Source organism: Passer domesticus, chromosome 13 (genome assembly GCF_036417665.1).
Source record: "Passer domesticus isolate bPasDom1 chromosome 13, bPasDom1.hap1, whole genome shotgun sequence".
Classification (NCBI taxonomy): domain Eukaryota; kingdom Metazoa; phylum Chordata; class Aves; order Passeriformes; family Passeridae; genus Passer; species Passer domesticus.
This window is the reverse complement of record NC_087486.1, coordinates 15201133-15220761: the sequence shown is the minus strand read 5'-3', so window position 1 is coordinate 15220761 and position 19629 is coordinate 15201133. Positions and strand designations below refer to the sequence as shown.

Genomic DNA, 19629 nt, shown 5'->3' with positions numbered 1-19629 from the left:
AAACTGGGGTCTTGTGTCCATCCCAAAGGTTGCCAGCAGGCACTGCTTGGGGACAGGCAGGCATTCCAGGAATGGGAAGAGAAGTTCCAGAAATATCAGGGCTGTTACAGAAATTGCCATGCCAGACACACTAACCTCCACCAGATCCTGCAAAGGGCCAGGATGAGCTTTGCCATTCCTCCTCCCAAAATTTGGCAGCTTGTTTTGGTTCTTGAGCAGGATGAAATTGAGCCAAGAAAGATGTCATGAGACCAGTTAGTCTAGAGAAGTACTGGGAAGTCAGTAGCTGCCCATGAGAGTGGAGGGTGTAATGCTGAGCACCCCAGTGGCAAGCCTGGGAAAACACTGCAGTAAGTTAAATGCTTTTAAAAATATCCCCTTTGGGCATTTACCTGCTCCTGCCCAGTTACTCATAATCATATTATTTTCTTTCCATTCTCCTCAGTCTGGTTTTAGATATATATCAAGTTATCCCTTGAATAAGCAGTTGGGAAATCAAATCCTTGAGGCAGCTTTCTCCTGGAGCGTGCAAGCCAAGAGCAGGGAGGGCTGGTCTGGAGGGAGCAGAGGGGTTGGGCAGCCTGGGATGGTGGAAGGCACCCCTGGCTATGGCAGGGGGGCTGGAACAAGATGAGCTTTAAGGTCTCTTCCAACCCAAACCATTCAAGGATTCTGTGATGATTCTATGATTGATTACTTAATCTAAAAGCATTGGCCTGGCAGTGTCAGCCAGAGCAGATCTTCACAGGAAGATGCTTCAATTCCCTTTGCTAGAGGTATGAGGACACCAGTCTTCCAGTTGTGGATCCTAAATTGCCTTCTGAGGTCCCTGAGGTGGAGGGACATTGACTCACTGAGGCTGGAGAAATGTATCTCCTCTAGTTTTTGCATGCCTGGTTTCTCAGGACTGGTTCCCCTGGAGCAGAAAATGTGGGAATTTCATAGTCAGGGTGCTTCAGAGAAAGCGGTGCTGCTAATGCTAATACACTTGGACAAACCTTAAAATTGAGGATTTTTGACATCCCTTTTTTGTTGACCTTTTGTCCTGTTCCTCATCCATTCCCAATGTCATCACAGAAGCACACACATCCTGTCTGCAGCCGTCTCTCCCCTGCCATTCGTCTGTCACTGCCATGCCTTGCTGTGACACCATGGCTGCCCTGTGGCTCTGTTGGCATTGTGTGGCACCCCATGGTTTGTTCTTAGTGTTTGCTGCTGTACAAGTGATGCTGCTGCTGATGAAGATGTGTTTGTAGAGCACAGAGACACAAATGGACCTGCTCTGGGATCTTGCCTGCTCAAATGCAAAGCTGCAGCGAGCACTCTCTCATTTCCTTTCTGTTATTGTTGAGATGGTTTTGCCCCAAGTGGTTAGGGGAAATGGTCCTTCAATTTGTCTTGTCTCAGGGTTTCTGATTAAAACTGGAGGATTTTCTTTCAATTTTGCCTGTGTGCTATTTGAAAAGTGCCTAAAAATTGGAAGATTAGTTTCTGCAAATGAGCTATTAAAAAAATTAATAACATACAAAGCTTTGCACAGCCTCGTCTGAGGTGTTGCTTGGGCCACTCCCCTCTTCTGTTGAAGAGGGAAATATGTCTCAGTACCAGTGTCTCTGGTCACACAACGTGAAAATACTGTTATTGAGCATCAACTTTAATGAGATGTTGGGAGCCAAGCTAGATTACTATCAGCAGATCATTCAATTTTTAGTTTGCAGCAGTTATGCACAGCCTCACACTTCACTGTTTTGTGTAGCAGAGCTGTCAGCTCGAGACAGAGAGGCCAAATCTGCATTTCTGATGAACTGAAACATTCCCCTGCAATTCAGGTGAAGGTTCAGGACAGTCAGACACACCAGAGTCAGGGTCCCATACTGACATCACCACCAGAACAAAGGCTGGGATTTCAGCCTTGGCCAAAGACTTTTGTCCTGTTATAGGTTAAAAAAAAACCCCGGCCAAATAAACAAACAAAACCCCCCAAACAAAAAACAAAAAGAAAAAGCAACCCCCCCCCCCCCCAATAGTTTTAATGTCTTTGCTCTATCTTCCTCCTCCATGATTCAAAGGGAATTATTTCTGCTTAGGGAAAAGTCTTTATAGCAAAAAAGCATTGCTATTGAAGGATTTTTGCTGAAAACTGACCTCCCTCTCAGCCCCATTTTTTTTTTTTTTTTTGGTTAAAGTAGTTTCTTCTGAGAAGTAGCAAAATTCTTGCCCAGTGCTATCCATAACCAGGATGTGATCCCAGCTGGTTTTCCTAATTTGTATAAAATCTCTGAAACTCCTGTCTGAAGGACAGAGCTGTACAACTGTAATCCAGTTCCCAAAGATGTGCACGAGCAAGAAATCATGTCTGCCATGGTTGCTGATGCCTGGAATAAGGCACCCATACCAAAGAAACATGTCACTGAAGGAGGAGTTTCATCCCAGAATGGCCTCTTCCCTATTCCAGCTCCACCTGGTTCCTTGGAAGGGAAAAAAAAACCCACAAGAAGGCTTTGTTTATTATATTTTGCATCTTCATCCCAAGGTTGTCTTTCTTGCTAGTCCTTGTTTACCAAACCTTTCTGCATTCCCATTTTTAGAGTTAGAAAGAGGTAGCCATTTTTCCTAGCACGGCTTTTTTTTTCTCCAAAACTGCTTTTTCCAACCTAGAATGGCAAGCTTAAATTGTTCTAAATATCCAGTTGTCTGGAATGTTTCATTGCTTCCCACTCACTTTTTTTTTTTCCCTGAAGTGTACTCCCAGGGGTTTCTGGGACCAGACCTGTTTCTCTTCTGGTTTTGTTTTTGAGTGTTTGGTGGCACAGGGGGTATCACATGTTCTGTTAAAGTATTTTCAGTGGTGTGGGGAAGCACACTGAGCACATCAACCATGGCATGACTTTTACTGCCTAATCTAGATGGGGAAAAAAAATCAATTAATATTAAAGAAGGCACAAACCCCTAAAACTTTAACACAGTGTGGGGGCATGAGGACTTTGTTCATAGCTGCTGAGCTGAAACCCTCATGGCAGCTCTGTACTGAATCCTTCTCTCTGCCATCCAGCTGGAGAACCTAAATTTCCTCTGCTGCTCTGGGCAGGGGTTGCTGGATGTCACATCTGCTCTGGTGCAGCCCCAGAGGAAGAGGAAGGTGTCCTTGCCATGGTGTTGCTGCCTGGGCGCAGTGCAAACGAGGGCCAAGCATTTCCTGGCAGCTTTGGTGGATGGGAATGGATCACCTCCCTTCAACCTGCTCTGGGCTTTGGTGCAAGTGACTGGCTCTTCTGGTTTGACAGGCAGCCTGTGACACTTGGTGGTATTTGAGAGGCAGCAGCAAGCTGCTTACATTTTGTGTGTGCCTCTGAGCTACCTGATGCAATGGTATGAATCGCCTCCTAGGGTTTCATTAAAAATCCATGATTGGTTCCTGTATTTTAATCACTCCACTCCCTTTTCTTTGCCTGACACGCTATCACTTTTCCATCCTCATGCTGCTTTTTGAGTGTTCCAGGATGTCCCTTTCAGCACCCACATGCTTTGGGGCTGTTGCTCGTGGTGCTCCCACAGCAGCCTGCTCCAGGGCATGCAGCTGCTGGAGGCAGAGGCATCCTGAGCCGGGCAGAGCAGAGCCTGGGTCAGGGATCTCAGGGCGTGTGTGCTCCTGGGGAGTGGGGCATGCTGATCAAGGCACCAGAAAGGGGGGATCTGCTGCAAGGGAGAGGAGAGTCCTGGGGCTTTGTGAGATTAGTCACTGTGGGAAAGGAAGGGAAGGTGAGAAGTGTGAGCGCAGGAGGGGTGAGCTACCGAGCGAGAGAGGGCAAAGGCACAGGGAGACAAAAAGAGGCTTTTGAGGGGTGAGGAAGGCTGGGCAGCTGGGCTCAGGTCTGGGGCAGCCATTAGGCAGCAGTGGACTGGTAGGAGGTCTGCCCGAGCCCTGTCCTCCGTGTCACCCCCATGCAGTGCTGGTTCCCGTGCAGCCAGAAGCAGCCCAGGTGCCGGAGCCCATCAGTAACTGGTTCCTTTCTCTCCATTTGCAGAAGCAGAGGAGCTCTACCAGAAGAGGGTTCTAACCATCACGGGAATCTGTGTTGCCTTGCTTGTGGTGGGCATCGTCTGTGTGGTAGCTTACTGTAAAACCAAGTGAGTATGGGGGGCTCACAGGCAAGAACTGGCTACAGGTTAGTGAGTGGCAGTGTTCATGTTCCATGCTTCCATGCTTTTCAGACAAATGTTAATTTTAGGAGATGATGTGCTGTGGTACTCCCAGGCAGGTCTCATGCAGGAGGCCAGGGAAGCTGTCTACCAGACTGTGTCAGAACAGGACGTTTTCCTGGCACCATTTGCTTGTCCCCTGGAACATCATTTTGCCCAGCCAGGCGATGCTGTGTTACAGGGAAAAGCTGGCCCCCAAAGGCAGCAGCTCAGCTTGTGCCAGCAGAAGCACACTGTGCTGTTGTGCAGGAGCTGTGGGCTCAGCTATGCACATTGCAGGGACTTCCAGAGCGATCCGAATGGAGCAGGAGGCTTGGGAACCTCTTTTATGGTCTGCCTTCCCTGCCTGGACAGCACTTTTCTCCCCACTCAGCCTGCACCTCAGTTCAGAGTGCCCCTGCAACTCAGTGGGTCTTGTGGAGCAGATGTCTCACCATGGCCATGGGCAGGCTTTGCCACTTTGTCCTTCCTGCAGGACAGGTCAAGTGCTTTGTCAACAAGGCCGAGTCAGGACTCACTTCCCCTTTTCCTTCTCCTCACTTTTCTTCTCCACTGCCAGCCAGCTCTGCTACACTGTGCTGGGCCTTGCCTTGGAAAGGGGACCCTGGACCCAGCTTCACAAGTTGTCCATGAGAAAAAAAGTTGACCTTTTGTTTGGAAAAGCAGTAGATGTTAAGTATTGAATGCCTTGTTTCATGTTGTTTGTAACTTTCTGCAAATACCATTGGAACATTCACGTGTTGAAGACTTGCCTTCTCTTTCATCTCTGAGGGCACAGAACCCCGTGACAGAAGTGTTCCTAATAGATTTTTTCTATTCTAAAGGAAACAAAGAAAACAAATGCATAACCACTTGCGGCAGAACATGTGTCCTGCTCATCAAAACCGGAGCCTTGCAAACGGGCCAAGCCATCCACGTTTGGATCCTGAGGAAATCCAAATGGCTGATGTAAGACCCTTTGCCTCCATCTCCCTGCATGCTCCTGAGAGGCTGTTTTCCACCAGGGGTTTGACGTAGATGTGTATCCTTACACACCTGTGTGCTTGTGTGTGAGGAGCAAAGCGCAAACAAACTTGAGCAAAAAGAAAGATTCTGCATAAAAACATGTCCAAAACCAACATCTGAAGGGGAATGTGATTTTGCTTTGAAGAACAGGATGCGATTCAGGAATTTGGGATAGGTTTGTTTTGATTAATCAAGCATGACCCTGATTTCCACTAGGAGAGATGTTCCCAATGTTTCCTGTTTATTACGCTGTCCTGTCAAGTCCCACTTGGTGGGATGACAAATGGGATCAGCACGGCAGTGACCGCAGCCGCTGTGGTGAAACACATCATGCTGATGTGGTCAGCTGTCCACCAGCCCACCTGCCCATGCCAGGGGTTCTGTCCTGTGGATGCCACTGTCACACCAATGAGAACAATCTAAGTCTCTCTAGGACAGGATCCAGAGGGCAGTTCAGTCACTCTTGTGGCTTCAGTTGTACAAGATTCCCATCAAACCCCATGAACTCAAGGGCCATCAATGGTCTGAAGTGCTTTGCTGGACCAAGACCTTGAAACAGGTCAGAAAAAGGGAAGGGGGAGGCAGAGCCGAACAAGAAGTAGTTAGAAATGAATCCAATGAATCAGCTGCAAGCTCTGTTGGGTCAGCATTACGATATTAAAATTTAGCTACATTGAATCCCAACCATGAAGGAAGAGGAAAGGGAATTCTAAGAACCAGAGCCCCTGGCCCCATAGTACCGACTCTCTGAGAGATTATTCCCCTGTGAGAAGAAGGGCTGATTGTTAGATGAAGGAATATCTCAGCATAAATATTTGGATCACATCTGGAGTTTCTGTAGGACTCACATCTCTGACAGATTTCATGTTGTTCTCTTGTTGCTGGTACTCGGTCGGGTGTAACCAGCTGTGGGCAGAGATATATCTCTGCTCAGTAGCTACACATGGTACCACAGTCCTCTGGAGAATCCCTTGGCTCTCCAAACCCTTCTGCAATCTCTGTGCCACAGCCCTTTTGCAGTGTTCAAAGTGAAGGGGGAGAGAAAACTTCCACCCTCCTTGTCCCTTCCTGTGGGGTGCAGAGCTTATGGCTTCACTCAGTCCTCACCTGATTTCACCAGAAATAATCAGGCCAGCTAAATTTTTCTTTGGCAGCATTCACAGACTGGTGGCTGATCTGTGTGATTCTTCTTATTTTGCAGTATATTTCTAAGAATGTTTCTGCCACTGAGCACGTGATACGAAGGGAAACAGAGACAACCTTTTCGGGAAGTCACTCCTGCTCCCCATCCCATCACTGCTCCACAGCCACTCCAACGTCCAGCCAGAGGTGATGTATACCATTTTCTCTGGACCTTTTCCTGCTATTTACTGTAGAATACCGTGAGATTCTAAGATTTTCCTTTCACTTCCCTTTCTGTTTTCACTTGTTGTTTGGCTCTGTAGTGGCACACAAGCCATGTCTACACTGCAGGACTCTGCAAGCACAGCTGGTTAGTGAGAGGCATGGAAAAGTGTGTTCCTTGACTGCAGGGAGGTGCCAGCAGGATTCTGCAGCACTGACATAGCTGGAAAACCAGAGGAAATGAACCTGTGCTTCCATGCTTTGCACAGACCCAAACGGGAGGATGTGTGTAGGAAAGGTTTTGCAGGTTGTGTTTGCAGCCACACTGGACGTCTGAAGTATTTCATTAAGCACACACAGATTATGTGTTTTATATTAGAATGTATTTGCCTTGTGGAAGACAAAGTACACAAAATATCACCAAATGTTTTGATCACTTCCTCAGAGTCAAGGTCTGACTTGGAAGTCACATGTTTCGACCAGAATCAAAATGCTTCTGTGAAATTTATCAGCCTCCACCTCAGGTGGTGGCTCCTCTTTCACTGGAAGTCATTCTGAAGCTTTTTGGAAATCTTGGTTTAGCAGGAAAGTACCAATAGTGCTTTGTGACAAATTATGAGACAAAATTTTTGTTTTAATTTCAAAATAACCACTGGGGGAAGAACACCATGGCTTGGAACCCAAATCTTCTCAAGGTTTCTTAGAACATTTAAATTGCAGATGGACCTTCCTATTTTTATGATGTCCAAAAAAGTCTTTCTTTCAAATGTTCTAAAGAAACTCCTGTGCAGTTTTGAGTTTGGATGTTCCAGTTCCTCCTCTTAGACACCTCTTGTTCTTCTTCCAGTAGGTGACAGGGGTTTTCCTTGGAGATCACTTGCCTTTGATATGTGAACTGGCTCATGTCCTTCATTAGTCTGATGGGGTTGTCTCCATTCATCTGGGAATGCAGGAATTCTTTCAGCTGAAGCTCACAGATGGCTCCAGGCAGGTTTCCTTAGGGTCCAGGCAAGGAAATTCCTCAGGGTTGAGCAAGTACTCTCAGTTACAATGGGCAAGATCAACTTCAGATGTTGAACTTAGATTTTCAGGTGAATTCCTCCCCAGATTCCTCTGGCTATACCTCCTGAGAGGGAGCCAGGAATGACTTGATCGGCTGGGAATGATTCTTTTTTCCAGGGAAATCCACTCCTCATCAGCTAGTCAATGTATTCTCCAGGTTTTTTTGCATTCATACTTTTCAGCCCATCCCTGGCTAGGTGTGTGCAACCTGAGCCAGGTGCACAGAGGCTCCTGTGCCTGCAGAGCTGCACCTTGCTGGCCTTCCATGCTCACTTAAAAGGCCTGGGCCATCCCTGGGCACCTTCTGAAGACACAAAGGTGTGTCTGGAGGGCAGCATTAGCTCATGACAGCTGTAGGGAGGAACCTACCTTGGGTAGCCTCTGGTCCTGGCTACCTGCCACCTCATTTTCCTGAGTCAAGTGCAGCAAGCAGGTGCTTCTTGAAGTCATGCCAGAGGCAAACTACTGGCATAATCAGGCTCCATTTTACTCCATCAGTGCCTCTAATGAGGACGCTGTTTGAAGTTATAAATGAGCATGTGCCTGGAGCCATCAATAATTAACAAGTTCTTGGGAAAACTTAATGAGGGCTGCTCTCCTCTGTAAACCCCCACCCAAAATTCTCCACCCACACAGCTCCATCTGGTGCAGTTTGGGACTTCAGAGGGGTTGATCACGTATTTCTGCAAGGGTGGGGGTCAGCCTGGTGGCCGTGGCACTGGTGGGACCCCGTTGTGCAGGTGGCCCTGTGCATCCCCACTGAGTCCTCATGGGATGCTCTCTTTGCACCAAGACGGGGCTGGTGGGGCTGCAGCTGCTCAGCACATCATGGTCTTTGTCTAGCACCTTGAAAGTGTTTTCCTGCCAAAATCTTTGGTAGACTTTGCTCTGCTAATTTTGAGTGGCTTCTCCTGGCTCCTCTCTGGTAGTAATTCCAAAGGGGCTGTCACTTGGCAGTCCAGGTGGCACATTTGAAGGAACTTGGCTGACTTGCCTTGGCATAGCCAATGTGCTAATCCACACCCAGAACACTTTGCAAGCACAAAGCAGAATTGCCCTGGCCTCCCTCCAAAGGCTGTCCCGTCCTGCTCCCAGGCATTTATTCTGTGGTGGGATAAGTACCTGCTATTGCACTGGTTTACTTCCTTTGTCCTCTAATGGCTTCTCCAAGAAGGAGCAAATGGCAAATCAAAGGTAGGGCTGGGAATCTGGGCTTCCCTGGCCAGATGTGTCCTAATGAGAAAGACAGAGAAGGGGGACAGCAGTGCAGAGGCGCAGAGCTGAGCGTGAGCAGGACCTGTGTCTTTGGAGAAGAGCTGGGTGGGGGCTCCTTGCTCACTGTCCCCATGGGCTTTGCTCCACAGACATGAAAGCCACACCTGGAGCTTGGAGCGAACAGAGAGCCTGACTTCAGATTCCCAGTCTGGGATAATGCTGTCCTCGGTGGGAACCAGCAAATGCAACAGCCCTGCGTGCGTGGAGGCACGGGCTCGCCGCGGGGCCACCTTCTGCATCGAGGACCAGCGGCGGCCCACGACGCAGTACCGCGACTCCGTGGATTCCCTGCGCGACTCGCCCCACAGCGAGAGGTCAGACCCCACTGCTTGCTGCCACCGCAGCATGCCAGGGGCAAGCCATGCCTCTGTGCCAAGCCCAAAAACTTCTGCCTTTGCCAGCCCTAGAGCGGCAGTGCCATGGTAGAATTGGGGAACTCCAGCCCTGCTCCTACCAGAGGAAGCCCGATTCCCCCAGGAGGCCACTCTGGCTCTGCACCCTGGTGGCAATGTAGGTTTGGAGCACAGGGATGATGGGTGTGGAATACGCCTGGCTGCAGTCAGCAGCTGTAGAGAAAAACTAGCTGGGAGAACACCCTGGGCAGCTTGTTGGGCTGCCAAGAAGGCTCTGGCTCTCAGGTGCTTGGGGAAAAGGTGTCTGTCCTCAGCACAGTCCTGGATGGCCAGGTGAGAGGGTGCTGCACATGAGCACAGCCTTGGGACAGGACTTGGTAGGACCCAGCCTTCAAGGAACACAACTATAGGGCTGAGACACCAGCAGCAGCAGTAGCAGTTGTCCTCTTCCCAGTCTGGTTCCTCATGAAGCAGAAGCACATCTCCATCTTTGTTGCAGCCCTTTGCAGAGCTGCACCTTGCTGGCCTTCCATGCTCACTTAAAAGGCCTGGGCCATCCCTGGGCACCTTCTGAAGACACAAAGGTGTCTTCACCTTTGTGACTCAGGTAGCCATGAGTGACTCTTGGTGGCCACATGGCTTCTCTTGGGCAATTACTCTCCAAGGCAGTAGAACTTATCCATGGGGCAGAGGAGAAAGGCAGCATCTCCTGCTCTCATTCCTGTCCCTGGTCCATTCAGGCAGACTGACCCAGCTCATATGGAGATCTCATACATCACAAAACACATGAGTAAAAAGGCCTGGTTGAGTGAGAGAGCCTGGGCTGGTGGATTGGGCAGAGGTACCACTGGGAATATCAAGAAGAAATAAGATCTGCTCCCTAGAAAGAGGTGGTGCTGAAGAAAGGGCTAGAGAGAGGGGCTAGACCAGACCTGAGTGACCACACTGATGTTTTCATTAGAGTAGATGGAAGTGGTAGATGGCTTTTTGAGACACAAGATTTTTGCTAAGTCAGAGAAAGCAATGCCCAGGGTTTCCCCATCTGCGGCCTGAGCAGGGAGAGGGAATTCCAGGAACCTTCCTCAGAGACAAGCCTGGCACTTCAGAGGGAACAGAAAGCAGCTGTCAGGCAGATGAGAGGCAGTGAAGCCATGACTCAGCCTGCTGGGAGCTGCTGCAGGGTTTGCAGCGATGCAGAGTGGGAATTGTGCACCGAGTCCCTTGGGAGAAGCGTTTTGGGGGATGCTCAGCACATGCTGCCCATTAAAGCCAGCAGCTCACCCTCCCTTGGCACAGCAGTCCCTCCAGCTGATTCCCCAGGAGAACCTCCACGAGCAGGTTCACTGGAGGCCTCGTGGGTCCCTGGGCCAGGCGTTCAGCAAAGCGCGGGCTCAGCTGGTGGTTTTTGGGTTGTTCGGTGTCCAAACAGAGGTGTTGCTTTTCCAGGTACGTGTCGGCCCTGACCACACCAGCACGCCTGTCGCCCGTTGACTTCCACTACTCGATGACCACGCAGGTGCCCACCTTCGAGATCACATCCCCCAACTCGGCGCACGCCGTGTCCCTGCCGCCGGCGGCCCCCATCAGCTTCCGCGTGGAGGAGCAGCAGCCCCTCCTGCGGCGGTACCAGCTCCCCTTCCAGGACACGCAGAGGTACGACAGCTACTACCAAAGGAAGACCTACCTAAACGACAGCATGGGGAGCCTGCCCTCCAGCCCCTTCCGCATCACAGAGGACGACGAGTACGAGACGACGCAGGAGTACGTCACAGCGCTAGAGCAGCCAAAGAAAACAGCCAGCAGCAACAGGCGGTGGAAAAAATCCAAACTGAACGGGCACATCCCTCACAGAGCCAGAGCCGTCCGGGACTCCTTCTCCTTGAGCAGCGCCTCTTACAGCGAGTCTGACGAGGAGCTGGTGGCCGAGAGCACCCCGTTCCTAAGCACTCAGAACAATGAGGCGGCGCACACAGAGTCGCCGCCGCTGCACCGGCCGGGCGACAGCCGGACTCACTACTCGTGCCGCGGGCACAGCGCGCACGGCGACGGCGGCCGCGGCAGCCTGGCGCACGTGGCGCCCAAAGCGGACCCCGACCCTCTCTAGGCCCTCCCGCGCTCCTGCATGGGCGACCGCATGGAGGAGGCCGAGAGGAGGCAGGCCGAGGGCGAGACGAAACCACACAAACCGCAAAACGAGACAAAACAGAACAAAAAAAAAAATAAATATTTTTATTTTATATAAAAGAGGGAAAAACAAAAAATATAACAAATAAAAATGTTTTATTTTCATTTTAGCAAAGTTGTCTTATAATAGCTAACGACAATGACTTTTTTATAGGGAATCTCTATTTATATGTAATGTCTTGATTTACAGCTTCCGAGAAAAAAAAAGTAAAAAAGAAAAAAAAAAAAGAAGAAGAAAAGAAAACAAACAATAAAGTTAAAAAAAAAGTGGGCCAATTTTTGACTACTTAAAAATAGAAAACAAAACTATCGTGGTGCCTTTTGCTGTATGCTAGTGCTGGGATTCATGCCGAGGATTCTGTTTCAGTAGCATTTTTAAGGTCATAGATTTTTGTTTGGGAGACAACCTGTCACAAGGGCGCTCTTCTGTTGGAAGAAAACAGCCTTGCCACTTTCCCCCGTACCTTGCTATTAATGATCTTATTCTTTAAAGTATTGTTTAAACACACATTAAGGACATGAGTGGGAGCATTTCCATTATCATGTCTAACAAGGATCTGTCTTGCCCTGTAAACTACTTGTATTTTCGCTTAAATCAGGAGAAAAAGAAACCCAACAGCACTGTGCTGAAATGCAGAAATAACGTTTCTTTTGCCACACAGGTAGGAAGAGAAAACGAAATTGCGCAGCAGCAGCAGCCCTTACAATATAGCTCTCAACCTTTGGCCATCTCACCGGTGGGTCTGGAGTGGGGTTGGCACAGGTTTGCAGTGAAGCCAGGCAGACACCCTGTGACCATGGTGGATCACACCTGTCACGTACCCTTGAATCCGGGTCGCTGAGCCAGCCCCGTCCAGCCGCGGTGCCCGTGGCCGCGTGGCTGCCCCAGCGCCGTGCTGGCCGCGGCGTCCCCTCGGCTGAGCGGTGCCGCCGTGGCGCTGGCCGTGGCCAGGGCTGTGGTGTCCCGTGTGACACCCTGCCGGGGTGCCGGGGGACACCCACAGGGCGGTCCCGTGGCGCAGAGGGCCGCGTGTCACCCTGGACATGGAGCCAGGCCGCGTGCCCCAGGGGTCAGCAGGACCCCGAGCGCTCTGGGCTCCGCTTGTGGCCGCTGCCTTGGCCAGGCAGGGCCCTGGTGGGGCGGCCCAGCGAGCGGATTCTCCCGTATGGCCGTGCCACGTGTTGTAAAGACAGTTGTTGCCGTCACGTCCTGCCATCGATGACGGACGTCGCGTCCCCAAACCCGGAGCAGCTCTGGCCATCGGCTCTGTGGCGCAAAGAGACAGTCCTGCGTGTCCAGGCAGCAGAGCATCCCCCGTGGAAGTGCCCCCCTCTCCTCAGTTCTCTGCAGCAAACCTGTTTACATTGTAGCCTGACTTTTTTCTTTTTATATTTTTACTTCTGCATGTCCTTTGCATTTCAGATACTGTAGATTGGATGCATGGTGAAGCTGTGACTGAGAAGATAATACAACAATTGACAGTGTATTATTTCATTTAACTTTTAGCAATAAAGTAACTAAACCCTCTATTCCTCACCCATGATGGGGTCAGATAGAAAACTCTGCTAATTTGTCATAAGATGATTGTCAAAGTTTGCTCTGGATTGTCTGAATGTCAGAACTCTTGACTGTTTAACACTTGAACATTTTTTATATTATAAATAAAATAAGAAATAACAAGCTGTGGGCTGCATTAATCTCAGGCCCTTTAGGGGGCAAATGGGGAGCTGTGACAGGCACCATACACAGAATCACAGACTGGTTGAGGCTGGCAGGGACTTCTTCCACATTTCCTGCTCCACCAGCTCACCAGGGTCAGTTGCCCAAGCCTGTGTTCAGTCAGGGTTTGAGTATCTTCAGGGATGGCAGCACCACAACTTCTTCGGGTAACCTCTGCCAGTGTTCGGTCCCTCCCAAAGCAAAAATTTGTCTTCTTGTATTCAAGCTGGCATTTTTTATCTCAAAGTTTGCATACAGATTCATACTGTGTAGGCCTTCTATCAAACCCTGAAAACTGTCTACAAATTCATTTCCCATACAAACTGGATTTGCTAATTTTTAATTTTAATTAAATTTAATTTTTAGTTTAATTTAATTTTTAATGAGGGCCCTTTGCCTCATTTACTATTTTAGGCCCATTGCCTTGTGTCCTGAACACTGCTGAGAAGAGTGCAGCTCCTCCCTCTTTTTCACTGCCATCCACTGGGTATTATACACATGGATAAGGCCTCCCCAGGCCTTCTCCTCTCCAGGCTGGACAGTTCCAGCTCCCTCATCCTTTCTTTCTATGAGAGATGCTCTGGTTCACTTGAGATCTTTATGCCCATAAAGACCCATAGGTCGTGTTTTTCTACCTGGCATGGACATTTCACCTTCCCTGCAGGGCTCAGGAGTGGAGGCTCACTGAGGTGAGTGAATGCCAACCACACATCTCCCGGGGGTGCCATTCCCCCTCCAACTGCAGGTCAGGAGATCCCCCTTCACTTGAACCATGGAAGTTTCCAGATGTGCCAGGAGAGGTCAGGATGCTTGGCATGTCCTGTGACCTGGCACCTATGTAGTGACTTCAGCACAGTGGAGATGTGTTGGGTCCAGCCCTGGCAGTGCCATGCTGCCATGCAGCACTGACCCACCCACAAAACAGGGCCTTGCTCAGCTCCTCCATGGGAAATCTGTGTCTCTGGCTACCCCACGCAGGGACTCACTGACAACGTGGTGTGGTCACAGGAGCACCGTCCCTGAGGTGGCACCCCTGGCTCCACCCAGATCAGAATCACTCCCCTGCTCCTGCTCAGTGACATGAACAGGTATCCAAAAAGCCCCAGCTGAACTCCCTTAGCAGGAGAGGGATCTGTTACAGTGAGTCAACCCTATTGAAATTGATAGGTTGGAACTAACTGATTTGGTTGGAACTAGATGATTTTTAATGTCCCTTCCAACCCAATCATTCTATGATTCCATTAATGCCCAGAGCTGTGAAAGAACTGCCCAGCCCTCACAGTGCTGCCCATGGTGGAGGCCAGGCTAAGCACACCCACAGCCTGGGCTTCTCCTGCTCCAATTCCCCCAGGATGCCCATTGTCCTGGAGCTGACCCAGCTGTGTCACAGGCCACCCCAAACATTCACTGTCCTGTGGGGCCTCCAGACAGACCAGAGGGCTCAGCACTCCACCCTGAATGAAGGCATCTCAACACTGGTTTCCCAGAAGGTTAAAGGCTGAAGGACCCTGCCCTCCTGCCCATGTCGCCCAACAGCAATGTGCAGAGGAGGTGTTAGACCTGGGTAAAGGTGGTGGGTCAAGTCCTGATTGGGGTGACATTGGCCTTTGGACACATCATGCCCAGTTCTGTGCAGCCCCAAGCCCCGCTGGAGGAAGGCAGCAGTGCAGCTCTGCACTCTCCTACTCCTCTTGGGATGTGCCCCAGCTCCCCACTGCCTTTGATCCCTCTCAGCTCCTCCAGTGGCTCCCAGAGCAAGGTGAGATGGACAGGAATGGGCAGAGAACACCCAACCCCTTGGAAGGGACATGTGTGATCACCAAGGCTGATCCCTGGGGAAACCAGACACACGGCAGAGGGAGATCGGGTGCCTTTGTCTTCCCAAAGCAGCCCCATCTCCCTGCCTGGCTCTCCTCAGGTTCTGTGAGCTCCACTCGTGGAGAAGCCCCCCCAAGGCTGGCACAGCAGCATCTGCATTACAAGGTACAGCTCTCGGGTCTCCCTGGCATGTAGAACAAGCATGTGGCCACATCTCAGGGTGTGCTCAATGCAGCTGATCCCCACCAGGAATCTCTCTGGGTCACTTGAGGGAGAGAGAACCTGCGGGTTTGCCCTGCACAGGGAGATATCTCCCTGCTCTGTGGTTTGCAGGGATCTGTGATATTCTGCATTTGCTGAGACACCACTAGCTCTGAGCCATGGCAGCATCAGGATTCTTTGTGGTGATTTTTTTGTTAAACGTGCCCCTTGATTCCCATAATTGTGTTCTATATTTAGAGGCAGTTACGCTACTTCAATTTTCTCTCCAATTGCCTCTGAAGGAAGCCTGCATCTCTCTCTTTTTTTCCCTGGCTGGTTTATTTTTAGACTCCTCATTTCCAGCCGTGCGTGCTCCTAGGGTTTTGCCGTAAATATTTTACAGCAATTTTCACAGGTGGGGGAGCCACCAGAGGCTCCTGACAGCTCTACTCTGCATGCACGGTGCCTTTAGTGCCCCTCCCAGAGGGGAAGGAATTGCTTTCCTGACAGAGATGGGTGGCACAAGCAGGAGAGGAGTGTTTGATCCTGGCTTTGGGGTCACAAAATCTCCCCCACAAAGAAGTCCCTCTAAAATGAATGTGGCTGTGTCCAGGACAAGTGGCCTGGCAGGGAGGTCAGGCTGAACCCCCACTGCCAAGTGAGGTTGTGTGAGACCCAAAGCAGTCTTGGTGCCTGCTGGAGGGGCTGGCACAGGCTGGGGATGTGCAGAAAGTGCATCTGAGTAACTCCAGGAGGAGAAAAGGATGTGGCTGCCTAATTCCTCTGAGATGCTGCTTTTCTCTCTTACTGGTGGGTGCCTGTGTCCTTGACGCCGAGGGAAGGAGAAAAAGGATGATAAAACCCATTTTCTTCCAAGTCACAAGCTGAGGCTTTAGATTGGTCAAACAAGGCATTTTTGGCTCTGCCCTCATGTAGGTAAGATGCTCTTAACATATCTCATGTAGGTAAGATGCTCTTAACACATTTTCATGTGCCTGTGCACCTGGATCAGGACTTGTGCACGAGGCAAACTGCAGGTACTCAGCAAGAGCAAGTTTCATACTCTGAGCTGTCTTGCCAAGTATCATCTGAAATCAGCTGCCACCCCTTCCCACATCCACTGGGTGTTCAGTCTCACAGCTCTGAGTCTCTTTCCTGCTGCCCAGAGGAGACTTTGTAAGATCTTGCTTTTCTCTGCAAGTTACTCCCAGCTGAGGATGGCAGACTGGCACCTTCAGCCAGGGGGCTGAGCTGCTCTTGGTGGCAGCTCAAACACACTGGAGATGTCACTGCCCACTGGAAGGGAAGGGAAAACTGAAAGGGAAGACTGAAATACACAATATTACCTGGGATTTTGGAGATGAGGAGTTGGGCCCAGCTTTCCCCTGGACTTCCACTGTGAGAGTCTCAGCACCAGACACTTCATGTGAGTAGGAACATCTTGGAGGTCTTTGGTGCAGGAATGTCTGTAAAACACCTGGCACAAAAGCAGGGATGCCTTGGAGGAACAGCCACAGACTCCTCTGGAAACCGTCGTGAGAATATCTCCAGTCACAATGCAGGGCTTGGCACCTTTCTGCTCCCATAAATCTCTAGGCTGTATGTGCACAGACACATCTGGGATGAACCAAGTGGAGGGAAGAGTTACTTGAATGTGTTCCCAAAGCAGCCCATCTCTCCACACCTGCTCCAGAGCCATCCAAAAGGATGGGTGGGCTGGTACCCACTTGTGGAAAGGAATTGATGCTTTCTGGTGCTGTCTGTCCATGGGATCCTGGCTTTTCTGCATCAGGTGCTGGTGCATATCTGAATCAGCCTGGGCTTCTGGTGCTGTGAAATCTGGGATCAATCCAGCACATGGTGGAACGATGCTTCAGACCAATTCTCTTTACCAACAGATTCAGTTTTATTGTTATTCTTTTTTTTACATGATTCTTAGTGCATCATTTCAAATAAACTATCAAACTGTACAAAGAAACAGAGATTAAAGAAGAGGCGATAAAGTTGAGAAGAGGTTTTTAGTGTCATGAACCATCATGGAAAACAGTAGTCCATAGGCTCTCAAACATTGAAGGTCCAAATAAATCTTATTTTGTTTGTTTAAAAAATGCTGCAAAATATAAACAATAAATGACTGTAATTAGCAGCTACAAGATCCTTCAAAACTGGAACTTGATTACTGTGAACGCACCTAGGGGAAAGAAAAGCAATCTGAGATAAAGATCAAACGAAACAGTGAAATAAATAAAGTGTGGGAGGACAGTCGTGGCATTGAAATGCAGAGGAATCACTTCAGCACAACAGTAAATCATTGGACCACAGACAGCAGAAAGGAACAGAAACACAATTCCCACTTAAAAGAGTACAGCATGTGCATCGCAGGATGGAGGAATACAGCAGGGACGGGCAGTGGGATCACTCCTGCACACAAAGGTTCCACTGGAGCTTGCACATGGCTCCAGTTGTGCCTCGAACCCAGAGTGGTGGATCCCTGGATGCCAAACTAGCAGCCACTTGGGCAGTTTGTCTGAATAAGCAGGAGTGGGAGAGCGATGTTTCACAGCAAAGCCAGGTGGGATTTCCATTCGAGTAAAAAAAGGAGAAAAAGAAACAAAAAAGATACACAGCTATTCCATTTTTTTAGAACATCCTGGTGGGCTGGTCAGACCCTCCACATCCCTAGCATCTTCCCCAGGCAGCTTGCCTTCACTTGCACACTGAGGTTAAAAACCCAGGTTAAAGTTTCCTTATATATATTTATTTATTTATATATATTCATATGTATATATATATATATAAAAAGGGTAAGGTGACAGAGGACCCTTCAGGCTCCTCCTGCCATGGGCAGGTGGCATTCCCACGTCGCCGTGCTGAAGGCGCCTCTCCCGCTCGGTGACCAGCTCACGACACCCGTCCTGTCACGCCGTGCTCCTCGTGGGGCAGGGACCTGCCCCTGCCACCCTGTGCCCTTCTCTGGGAGCGCTGGTGGTGCCACAGACGTCGTCTCGGCTCAGTTTCCTGCATGCCAGGGACTGTGACCATGAACTGCTGGGGACTCCAGGGAGGGAAGGAGAGAGACCGGGCTGGTGGAGGACAGAGCGACCCAGCCCTTGAAGAACCAGCATATCCCTTTGTTGTGCAGGCTGCAGCAGGAGGGAAAGAAAAGCCACTGGTGCAGTTGGGAATGAAGAAGAGATGATGCTGAAATGCCAGAGCATTGTCAGAGAGTGTCAACTAAAGCTTCTTTGATTTCTTTCACTAGAGCAATCCCCATGTCATACATGTCTACAGTTTTGCTCATATAATTTCCTAAGTAAAATTGTGCTCATCAATCTAAGTCCAGGAGCGCAGAGCATCGCCGGTTCATCCCCCCGTGCACAGGTTCCTTGTTAAGTGTTCTGCTCCAAAATGTCCTTTTCTGCCTTACAGCTGACAGACATGTGCCCTTGGCTCAGGGAAGGGCTGGAATGCGTCTTCCGCAAAGCGATGTCGTCGGCTTCCACCTTGAGGAAACTGGTCTCGATCCTCTCCAGGTCATCTGTCCCCACTTTTATCTTCATGCACAGCAGGTTGATGTACGTCTCATAGCGGCTCTTCTGCAGGGAAAGAGGGAACAGAGAGCCTGGGAACAGGGACAGGCCATGGCGTGTGTGGCACGCAGAAACAATTCCATCAGCTACTGCAGGAAAACCCATCACATACCAGCAGCATCCCACTAATCACACCCCACAGATCTAACCCCAGCACAATGCCTGGTCTGTGCAAAGACTGATTCTTTGAAGGTCTGAGGAGAAAGGTGGGTGTGGGTCTGTGTAAAACTCTCCAGTGGCTTTTGCAGGTCTTGGCTGCCACTGTGATTGTATAAGGAGCATACTGGGGGAGGGATGAGATGAACAGACCTGCTGCTTCCTGATTTAGGAGCTCACCTTGACTGGTTAAAATACTGCTGCTTGTCATTGTTTCCATCCAGTGGTTCAGTTACTCTGCTGAGTTGTGCCTCCTATGCCCCTCACAGAGCACAGCATAAAGGGAGGCATCCTCTCTGCCTGGATCCTCTGTTCCAATGCTGGATGGGATCTTTTTGAGGGCTTGTGTAATACCCATCCTTTCTCTTAACATCTCAGAGGCAGCCTGTGCTGGCTTCTTTGTCAGCACAAAGAAACAAGCATTTCTGGAGCACATCTCATAAGACAGATGAGATGAATTGTGCCCTGGAAGTGCCAGCTTTTCCTTCAAGACTGAAAAGACAGTCCAGAGAAAATCTCAGATAGAGACTTCTCTGCAGGCATCCAAAACCAGATGCAGGAAAAAGGGAGGCAGCAGCAACTATTTGGAAAGTTAGTACAAAGACAAGGGAACCAGCAGCTGGGAGCTGTGGCTTTGGAGAATGAGGCTGGGTGTTACACAAAAGGATGGTGCAGCCCTGGCATGAGGAAGGTGGGATATTTCTATCCTTAGTGATTTTTG

At 49.8% G+C, this 19629-nt stretch overlaps 2 protein-coding genes across 6 annotated transcripts in view; one reads left to right on the top strand and one right to left on the bottom strand.

The window, feature by feature from the left end:
- Positions 1 to 13104, top strand: part of NRG2 (neuregulin 2) — a 154730-nt gene extending 141626 nt beyond the window's left edge. For all 4 annotated transcript variants that reach the window (XM_064388286.1, XM_064388284.1, XM_064388285.1 and 1 more), the window contains 5 exons: positions 4026 to 4128; positions 5025 to 5148; positions 6407 to 6534; positions 8976 to 9200; positions 10686 to 13104. In XM_064388286.1, coding sequence (XP_064244356.1) covers positions 4026 to 4128; positions 5025 to 5148; positions 6407 to 6534; positions 8976 to 9200; positions 10686 to 11343 — 1238 coding nt within the window. In that variant the 3' untranslated portion in view covers positions 11344 to 13104. The remainder of the gene's footprint in view (positions 1 to 4025; positions 4129 to 5024; positions 5149 to 6406; positions 6535 to 8975; positions 9201 to 10685) is intronic.
- Positions 13105 to 17049: 3945 nt separating this feature from the next.
- The window catches only part of PSD2 (pleckstrin and Sec7 domain containing 2), a 74466-nt gene continuing 71886 nt past the window's right edge, over positions 17050 to 19629 (bottom strand). For both annotated transcript variants that reach the window (XM_064388288.1, XM_064388289.1), the window contains exon 16: positions 17050 to 18758. In XM_064388288.1, the coding sequence (XP_064244358.1) occupies positions 18552 to 18758 (207 nt within the window). In that variant the 3' untranslated portion in view covers positions 17050 to 18551. The remainder of the gene's footprint in view (positions 18759 to 19629) is intronic.